Raw genomic sequence first — 10,817 nt, 5'->3', positions numbered from 1 at the left:
GAGCGTGGACCACCCTGTTCTGGGGCACCCCTTGTTAGGCACTCCCAGGACAACTTGATCTTCACACTGCAGCACCAACCGTGGGAAGTAAATTGCTCACCTACATATCTTGGTCCTCCCTACCCCCTGCAGTGCACTAATCACCTTGCTGATATGCAGCCTCCTGACCCCCACAATCCCACCTTACTTTCTGATCCCTCCCCAATTGTTGCCAATTTGGATTCCCAGCCCTGCCCATGGCTGAGTTTGCTGGTCCTCCCTGCTTTCCTGAGCCCCCACTGTTCAGCCAGTCCTTCCTGCTTTACCCAAGGGGGAATTCTATCTTTCTCATCCCCCACACAGTAGCAGTCTTTCACTTTGCCCACACCGTCACATCCCAGGTATTCTGCACTGCACTCCAGACCCTGCAGTGTGATGCGCTCTCTCTTTCTCCACCCACATGCCCTCATTCGGCAGTTCTATAATACCCTCTCATGGATGTGCTGTAACTCTTTACCCCCCCCCACCCCCTCAAAGGGTAATTCAGTAATTCTCTCACCTGTAGGGTGGCGCTGTCCCTCTGTGCCCCACTCCACCCTCCCGTAGGGCAGTTCTGTAATACCCCTCTCCCACAGGGTGGTGTTATCCCTCTGTACTTTCCCAATTGACTCCCTCATGGGGGTAGTTCCATAATACCCTCCCACCCGCAATGAGGGCTCTCTCTCTCTGTGCTTCCCCAACTCACGCCCCCGTGGGGTGGTCCTGTACTAACCTCTCTCCCACAGGGTGCTGCTTTCTCTCTCTCCCCCTCTCAAGGGGCAGTTCGGTAATACCCTGTCCCCCGTATGGTGGTGATGTCTCTCTGCATCCTGCCCACTCCGCCGCGGTGTGGTTCCCTGCCCTTCCCTCTGCCTCCACGGGGTGGCGGTGCGGAGCTGATCTGCGGCTCCCTCTGCCCGGGCTCCGGGAGCGCACAGTCAGTGCATCCCCACACGGAGCGGACAGCAACCCGCGGACGGGCGGTCAGAAGTGATGCTGGAGTTTTCGCAGAGGGTAAAGCAGAACCGGGCTTGAAGAGGCGGCGAAAGAAACAGAGCTCCCTCTCTTTAGCAGCAACCCCGAGGAAAACCTGAAGCGAGCGTGGATGCGACAGAAAGCGGCGGCGGACGGTGCAGTGAGTGAACTGAGGCTATCGGGCAATGGACCAACAAGGAGCGGCAGCCAGGGATCGCGGCTGGGCTGTGTGCTTTCAAACTGTCCTCCTCGTACTGGGATCCAACCTGGCGCTTCAGCACTTCGTCTACGGTAAGAATGCAGAAATCACTGCAACTTGATTTTCTTTTCGTGTGTTTTTTTGTACTTAAAAGTTTTCTCCCCCCAAAATCTGATATGGCCAAAACAAATTCAGGATTACTTGGAATTTAAAGAGATGCTTTAATTTAAATACACCTGGTGCAAAATTGGTGTGTGCTGGTGGAAGTTCGGAATTTGAGTACATTTGAAAGATAAAACCATGCAAAAATAATAAAAGCATACATTGAAATATCCATCTCCTTTTCTCCCGGGACCGTTCTTGTCATTATCTTTTTGTCTGAATACATTGGGTTTGCTTATGTGTTGAAAATGTTGTCAATATCACATGAAACTTTAAGAGGTCCGGCTCTGTTTTTGTTTGTTTTCGGAATCTCATTTTAAATATTTTACGTATAAAATGCTGTTTAAGGTGTTTTAACTGGGGACTCTGTAATTCTGTAAGCATGGGATGTACGCTTTGTAAATATTAAACCTTTCAAGTGTGAATTGGAGTTTTCTTTTCAATGTTGGGAGATGCCATGCCATGCCATGCCATGCAGTACTTTGCATGGCTGCAGTTTGCGAATAAACTGTCGGCACAAGAAATGTCTAAAATGCAGAAGGCTCAGGCACTTCACTCCCTCGCTTTCCCCGTAGGGTGCCAGTGGCAGCCTCCGTCCCTGTCGATGTACAATGCAATCTGACTCTTGTGTCGGAGATGAGTGAGTTCCCAGCTTGAGATCTCTCCCACTCACTCCTCCGCAAACTGTAAATCGACAGCCAGTGTGAAGTCTCCGGGTTAACCAACAACAAAAAAAAATACTCTGACTAACTCCTTCAGTGAAGAATAGGTGATGTTTGCGAATTAACCATCACTTTCTCTGGGCCTGGGACATTTTTAAAATAAATAAATCTCCCTTAACTTTTATCTGTTAATGTTAAGCAGTGCAGAGTTTTTTGTTTAATTTTGCCAAGTTCTTTTCCCCCATACATTCCATTTCATTCCACAGTGCAGATATACTCCATATTTTAGGTAACACAAATTCTTTTGGTACTTAGAGAGAGTTCAGTACATGGAATTCAGTTTGGTGCCTACTTCATACTGAAATGCCACTAAGTATAAAAGTGATAGATTTTTTAAACCAGTAATTTTTACAGTTGCAAAACAACCTGGTATAGTTACAGTAAACAACAGATTAAGGGAAATTTAAACCACGATGATGTATCCCTCTCTGTTGTGGAGACAATAGGCCACTGTGCTGTAGTTTTGCAAATGAGAGAGACCGAATGGAGGGTTACTGCTGTTACTGTTGATCTAATTGAGCTGCATGGGAAAGTTAATCTAGATATAAGGCCTTCCAGCGTTCTATAGAATCTATTCTTGAAATTATATGTTTAACACATTGTTCCTTTTTTTCTTCATGCTTGTTAATGCCCCTCCCAGAAGCTAGGGGAAGAAAAGGACACATTCTATTAACCTGTGCAAAACATTCACTTTCTATTTGTGTGCAGTTGGGCAGCATTCTGATATCAAAATTACAGTCTGCGATGGATTATGATTCCATATTGGATCTAAGATTCCAGAACGTAGTATTCTTGGGAAGCAGCTGGCTCCTGAGTAAAATATTGTGCGTGCTGGAAATGTAAATAAAAATACAACATGCTGGAAACACTCAGCAGGTCAGGCAGCATCTGTAGAGGGAGAATTAATGTTTCACTCGAGGGCATCCTATTTTTATATGATGTTGCTCATTTGAAATTGATCCTTTAAACATTGGAATTTTCCCCAAATGGTGAGATTTAATGATTAAGAAAGAAAGATATTGCAATGGAGAAGAAAGTAAGTTTGAATCAAATCAGGTACTGAAAGATAATTTGAGGGAAATACAGAGTAAGTTAAGAGAGGAGAATAAAGATTTTTAAATTTTCAACATTGCTGTCCATAAGAATGAGGTTCCACAGTTTGAATCGTTCCTTCTCTGGGCCAGAGACATTGACATGCATCGTTGGAATATGATTCTTCTGATCTTAAAAAAACTACCAACACTTGAGCACCATCCCTGACCTCTGTGATGTGATTAATTAGCAATGAATACACAAATGCAGCAACTTCACGAGACTCACTGGGCAGTTGAAGGTGAGCTAGCATTTTTGCAAGGCAGAGTGGGGCTAATCATCGAGCAGCGTGTGCTGCTTCCTGCTTCTCAGGGCTGTTTTTCCTGGTCATGAGGTGCTGGACAACTTGTGCACGAATGACAGCATTGAGATTTGAAACTCATCGTTATTTTGGCAACAAATTCGGCACTTTATCAGAGAACCTTTCTTATCTTTTGTACAAAGCAGTCCATCTCATCTGCTCATTCTGCAAGGGTCATTGCTTTTCTGAACTTTTTGTTTTCCTTGTGCTTCTGAACTCCAGCGAAGCTGTCCTACACATCGAACAGCGTCCTCACTGTTGAAATCAGGACTTTTTGAAGCACATTACTTACTCTGAACTTGCTCTTTTCTCTTATCTCAAAATGCATCTTTTGTCACTATTTCCTCTTCGTCCACCATTATTCAAGCACTATTTTGATTCATTTTTCTGTCCCAGTGCTTAAAAATGTATTGCTGTCCTGTTCTCTCCATCGTGGACTTCGATCTGAATAAAAATATGCAGGGAAATTGTGAGGTAACTCTATTGGTGGTAAACTGTAGAACATTCCTTCTGTTCATTGTTCAAGCCCTTCATACACCTTTAATTTATTCAGCAAAATAAGGGTTAATTTCACGGTCTATGAAGAAGGGATAGTGTTTCAGCTGGTACTGTGATTTTGGCAGAATTAAAATTAACAATTTATAATGGTAGTGGTAGTGACCATAGAAACATTTTTAAAATTGTATCATACATTTGGAATTTGAGACACTTCAAGTTTAAGGCTCAGGCAAGCAAACAAAACAAAGTTGAGTTGACCACAGGAAAAATAACAGACACACAGTGAGGGCTGGAATGGAGTGAGTGGGTGTTCTGCAGACACTGCACGGCTTCTTGGATTCTTCTCAAGTTGTGGTTGGTGTGGATCACAATTAACTTTTGGATATTGTAGGTGGGAGAAGGGCACCGAACGTGGCCTACTTTCATTAATGAGATTTTTTTTGGGCTTTTCCCCTCTCTCTCTCAAGGTATTAAGTGTTGCTAGAATGAAATCTCATGGGTATTAGTGGCCTTGTGACACTTCATCGACACCACCATGTTTCACATGCTTACCTAAATGGTGCCAGCATCAGACTACTCAAATATGCAAGGTCTCACATCAGAGATTAATCCTTTATTCACCTGAGCTACATTAACATATACACATGCTCAGCCGCCTTTTGCTTTCTCTCTCTCTTGTTCTCTGTCTTCACACTGCGCCAGACCAGTTTTGCTGCACTGGTCTAAAGGCTGACATTATGAAAGTAACTTTAGCTAATTATACATGCAGAACTTTAGTGGGTTAGGCATTGAATTCACTTTGCAGGATGAAGAAGACGGTAAAGGAACTGGATCTGATTACAGAACTTATTACATTGAAATTGCAGATTAGTCTTGCCTAGTGTGTATGCCTCAGCATAACACAATGTAATTTTAAGCAGGATATTTCTCGGCCCTTGTCGCTAAAACTGAGAAGCTGGATCTTGTTGCAGCTGGATTAGATGAAAGTTTGTAACAGTAACTTTGGAAGCTTAGTTGCAGCCAAAGTGAAATCATGGACCAAACGCAAGTGGCAGAGGAATTGGCTGGACCCTTCTCCTGCCATAAGTGCAGTCGTCCGTGCTCCATGTGAACTTGTCCGTACACAGACACCAGCATGCCCACATACACATGTCCACATGCATGCTTGCACACGCTCCATCACCTGCGCACACACACTCACTCACTCGACCACACACAGAGTTACACTCTGTCTTCTGCATGCACACAAAAACTCACCCGTTCTGGCGTGTGTACACACACACACACACACACACACACACACACACACACACACACACACACACACACACACACACACACACACACGATAAGTTCTTTGAAAAGCTAACTAGGTTGTTGTTTTAAAAATTGAGGAATGTTAAAGGATATGGGAAACACTCATGTAGAGGAAAATACGAGTCCAGGCTTGAGAGGTTCACTGACCTGTTGATGTGCAGTCACATTCTGTGATCCTTCATGTTTTTTTCAAAATGATACCGTATTCATTTGATAAATTGTAATATAATTCACACAGCATTATCTTCATTCGCTGTATCAAGCAATTAAATACATTAACTTACATCATGCATGTGTTTCATCCTTAAACATTTCACCCATAAAGCATTTGAAAAGCTGACACACAGGGCCCACATCCTCAGAGTCCAATGTCAATTGGACCTTAGATTGTGGTCCTTCCCCACAGAACCTTAGCAGTACCTGCACCAAGCTTCAGTGCATCCCTCAAGCCATACTCCTACACCTTTGGATGTGGCATTCGCTTGCGAACATCTCCTTGCTCTGGAAAACCAAGAAGTTTCAGGCAAACCCAAGTGTTCCTTTCCCAGAGCTGATGATCTTCCAGCAGCAGTTGATGTTTGTCTCAGTGTGTGTGTGTGTGTCCTTGGGAACAGCCCAGAGAGCAAAGAGTACCATGTTACACAGCTGCTTGGGATGAACTTTAACAAAGACCACTGCGTCCCCTTCGAGACCTTCTTGGCAAATGCACAGACCATGAGGAGGTGGGCAACTGTCTTTTCCACACTGCAACAGCGTTGCTGTGGTAGCAGATGATGGGATTGAGTCTCTGGCTGGGCACGCAGATCTGACGGGGAGAACCCTTCTTTCCACCATTAAGCAAGGTCTTGGTGCTTGTTTGTGAGTCCTGGTGACAACACATTCTGACAAATGATCAACAGTTTGCTCGGAACCATCCCACAGGATCCCGTCTGCTCCTGCAGGTCCTCTCTGATAGACGTGGTTGAAGGAACTTTTCCACAGGACAGGTGAAACACAGGCAGTGTGATACATTCCAATTGAATGGAACGTTCCTTGGCTGCAAGGCCAGGTCCATCTTTTGCAGCAGTGGGGACAGATGGAACCTCAGAATGTGGTATCACAGTGTTTGTAGAACCAGGCTCTACACACAGCTTGATGACACAAAGATAGCCATTAGGATGAGGGCCACATGGGGTACGATTCTTCCCCCATACCCCCACCTCTGTGTTAGTTCAGTAACTGGCTGAAACGTCTATTTGCATTTATTATAAGTGAATGCGTGATTGGATGTGCGTGAGTTACTTAATGGCAGTGCATTGTTGCCCTTGGGTTCCTACCTGAGGACTCTGCAATTCAGGTGGACAAGAAAGTAAAGGTGGAAGGATTTCCTAACTGATCTTCATCTTTATGGGCCTTTGATAGAGTCTCAAAAAAAGTGAGACTGCTTAGCTTCTGAATTCCTCTCAATGGGTTGGAAACAATTAGCTTTAAATGTGTTTACAAAAAGATCCCCTCTGCCTTTGTACTTCCTCCCACAGATTACCCACTTTCCATCACTTCTCTTGTCCCTGTGAATTTTGTTCTCGTTTGCTTTGCTTCAAATGAAACGAGTGTTTATAACATTGATGGGTCTCCATTTAGTTGTTTATTTAGCAAGTCTTTTTTTTTAAAAAAACCATTCAATGAGCTATTGGCAAAGATACAGTGAATGAATGCATCAGCACTTGTGACCTTGAGTTGTGTAATTGAGGAAGATCCAGAGGGTGTTACGGTTGGTCCCAGCAGCCCCGGTTTGGAGTTGTGGGGGTGGTTGGAAGCAGGCATGGTTCCCGCCCTCCCACTATGACTGAAGAGACTTCTGATATTCTCAGCTAGAAGCTCATAAGAATGGGAGCCTTGGGCAAGGTAGTGGAAAAAGCCAAGAGAGCTGGGATTGAGGGTGACCAGTTCCTTCGGGCAGGCAAGAAATTGGAGAAAAAAATTTAGAGGTGAACAAAGAGTTGGTTAGCAGTTGAGTAATGGAGATTGGTTGTTGTTGTTTTTGTCCATCAGTGACAGGCTGCAACACTTGCAAGGATTTATCAATTGGCCCCTGAGGCTGTGGAAAGTAGGAGCTTCGATCTCTGGCACTACTTCTGCACCATTGGCTTAAAAGACTGCATCGGCAAAAGAAAATGATTTGTGATTGTTAAAGCAGTCAGGTCCTGAACAGCCTTATCTTAATATTGATTGGAGCTGGCTAAAAGATCAAAGTTACATTGTGCTGAATGGGATGATCCTGTGACCATTAAGCTCAGGGGCCAGAAGGTGAACAGAAAGTGTGCCGATGGGCTTCCTATTTAATGTGTTGAAAACCGCAATTTCCACCCCACCCCCACCTGCAGATTAATATTGCACAAATCTTTTTAAAGGTTTCTTCAACTATATATTTTGTCTTTTGTGTGTGAGCCAACATCTTGAAATGTGGTGTGTCCCTGGGATAAATGGTGTTTTTTTTTGCTCCAAGTGCAGTGTATTGTGCCTGAATGCTAATCCTTAAGCAGGACAGCAAGCTGCTTGCATTCCTGCTCTTTAACATTCCATGCATTAGTGTGAGTTATGTGCTTGGATCACACAAGCCAACAGTCCAGCCATTACAGATTTACTCTCAAAATCTCACTCTTTTAAGTCGACTCCAACCAAGACTATTTTGTTGATCATGAAGGGGTCAGAAGAAATCAGGCAGCATCTTGCTTAAAATTTTAATGCAAAGTTTTAGTAAGGCTGATCCTGTGCTAGTTCTAACAATCTTGTAAATCAAGATAATTTCCTGAATGGCATGTTTGTGTTCGGAGTAAACTATATTGAGCAATCACCCTGTATTACATAAACACTATGTTCGAGTGATATCCCAGTTTAAAGGCCAAATATGCAAATTTTGCCATGCATTTGTCTCCTTTTAAATCATATTTCCGTGGTTCTGTTTTTCTTTGTTTATTCAGCTTTTTGTTTCTCTTGCTGGACTCTTGGCTGGCTCTTGTTGAATTGATATTTCTTGTATTCTGGTACTTATTCTGATGAGCTGGACAGTAGCTGTGAGAGACGAAGCAATAATGGATGCTTCACATTCTGGCTGAAACTTAGTCTCACTCAGTCTGTACATTATTTTGGGAGCGTGAATGAATAAAGAGAGAATCATTCACCCTCTCCCTCTTCCCTGCACTAGAGTTAATGATTCCGTCCATCCCCTGCCTCTCTGAGACACACTCGGACATGCACGTATGATGTCTGGAATCAGCTAGGTCTGAATCAGGTTTATTATCATTAACTTGTATGTGGTGAAATTTGTCATTTTGCAGCAGCAGTACAGTGCAAAGACATAAAATTACTATAAGTTACAAAATAAATAAAGTGCAAAGAAAAGGAATAACAAGGTGGTGTTCATGGGTTCATAGACCATTTAGAAATCTGATGGCGGAGGGGAAGAAGCTGTTCCTAAATTGTTGAATGTGGGTCTTCAGGCTCCTGTACCTCCTCCCCGATGGTAATAACGAGAAGAGGGCATGTCCGGGATGGTGAAGGCCCTTAATGATGGATGCTTCCTTCTTGAGGCACCACCTCTTGAAGATGTCGCCGATGGTGGGGAGGGTTGTGCCCGTGATGGAGCTGGCTGAGTCTACAACCCTTAGCAGCCTCTTGTGACCCTGTGCATTAGGGCCTCCTTACCAGGTGGTGATGCAACCAGTCAGAATGCTCCCCACTGTACATCTATAGAAATTAGCAAGAGTTTTTGGTGACATACCAAATCTACTCAAACTCCTAACGAAGTAGAGCAGCTGACATTCCTTCTTCGTGGTGGCATCAATGTGTTGGGTCCAGGATAGATGCTCGCCGATGTTGATGCCCAGGAACTTGAAGTCGCTCAACCTTTCCACCACTGACCCCTCAATGAGGACTGGTGTGTGTTCTCCTGACTTCCCCTTCCTGAAGTCCACAATCAATTCCTTGGTCTTGCTGACGTTAAATGTGAGATTGAAATTGAGGATTGACCTGTGGGCTATTGCTGGGCTGAGCTTACCTACGGTGAGCCTTCAGTTTACAGTGGTTGAGGGCACAGACCTAAAGTGATTACATCAGATTCTCTGGCAATGTGAGAAAATGTTTCCTTGAAGGCAAAGAGTTGTTATGATCTGGAATGCAATGCATTTCCTAAAAGCAGGTGGATTCCTTATTCAAAAGAGAATTGGATAATTATTTGAAGGACAAACTTTACAGGCTAAAGGGAACATAAGAAATTGGTACCAAAGGCTAGCTTGTTCAAGAGAAAAAACGTTTATGTGATAGACTGACAGGTCTGTTTCATACTATGGTCCGTTCCTTGATATACAAGTGGCCACGTTTCATTCATGGTTGTTAAATAAAGCAGCTATAAGATGATCTGTCACTGGTTTGAGGGTTACTTGTGCATAAGAAGTTGCCCATCACATCTGGGTAAATTGCTGCCTTTGTCAATAGTTGCCATGATGGTCTGTATAATACATTAATGGTACCAGGGAAGGTTTCTATCACGTATTTGCAAAGGGGTCAAGTTAGGGACTGGCTATCTGTATTCTCCTTGTCGCCACAACATGGTAAGATATGAGGTCTTGATCTTGGTGTGGTAAATGTGGGTTGAACTTGTATGTCAGGCCACCATTGGAAAAGAAGATGAAACAGTGCTATGAACAATTGGACATAGCCAGTTGTAAAGGTGCATCTTTAAAGCAAAAGCCCACCATTATTCCTGGCTGATCCATGCATGTCTCAGAGCCCTAAAGTTAGTAGTTTAACGCAGTCTTTCTCTTTAATCCACATGGTATCCCTTGCTTTTCTTGGTGCCAACATTATGTGATAATGGATCAGTTTATTGACAGCATATTATAACTGATGTGATTCTTCTCATCAAATTTCAATTTCTTCTTTGGCATGCTACTGCTTCTTTACATTGTAAACTTTCACTTTCTGCCACCTTCATTTATACAGATTTATTTTAATTAAGCCTTTTGTCCCAGTCATTGCCATTGTGGTTAACCATCCAGGCCCCATAGCTTCATTGTAGACTAAATAATGCGAAGCTCATTTCTCTGATGAAGTGTACATACCTTAGAAGGTGTGGCTTCCCAGCAGGGAGGATGACTATATTTTCTAGCCCTGGATAAGCTATGTTGGGCTCCCCACAAAAGCCAGACACTTCTCATCGACTTGAACATTGACAGCAAGGGAAGCAAAGTCACAATTACTACTGTTCCTGGGCAAGCAACATGAACAGAGAGGATTCCACTATTCCTCAGCCAAGGCATTCTGAACCATTTGCTTCAAGCATCTTTACTTAAAATAGTAACATATTTTGAAATACCAAAAGCATGTAATCACAATTATTATTGCAAAGATAATCTGAAAAAAACATGTGGCATTCCATGTTCCTTTGATTACGCTGAGTCTTGAGTTATGCAGCTACTTACAATATATTGACCCTGGAGGATTATTTCCAGTTTCCCTGCAATACACAGTAGATTATGATGGCTTTGCTTTCCCT

General features: G+C 43.4%; 1 protein-coding gene across 2 annotated transcripts in view; it reads left to right on the top strand.

Annotated features, from left to right (window-relative positions):
• Window positions 1–987: 987 nt before the first annotated feature.
• Window positions 988–10,817, top strand: part of ror1 (receptor tyrosine kinase-like orphan receptor 1) — a 218,939-nt gene continuing 209,109 nt past the window's right edge. For both annotated transcript variants that reach the window (XM_052012605.1, XM_052012604.1), the window contains exon 1: window positions 988–1,284. In XM_052012605.1, coding sequence (XP_051868565.1) covers window positions 1,179–1,284 — 106 coding nt within the window. In that variant the 5' untranslated portion in view covers window positions 988–1,178. The remainder of the gene's footprint in view (window positions 1,285–10,817) is intronic.

Source organism: Pristis pectinata, chromosome 3 (assembly GCF_009764475.1).
Source record: "Pristis pectinata isolate sPriPec2 chromosome 3, sPriPec2.1.pri, whole genome shotgun sequence".
NCBI lineage: Eukaryota > Metazoa > Chordata > Chondrichthyes > Rhinopristiformes > Pristidae > Pristis > Pristis pectinata.
The sequence above is the reverse complement of the archived record's forward strand: the minus strand, read 5'-3'. Positions and strand labels throughout refer to the sequence as shown.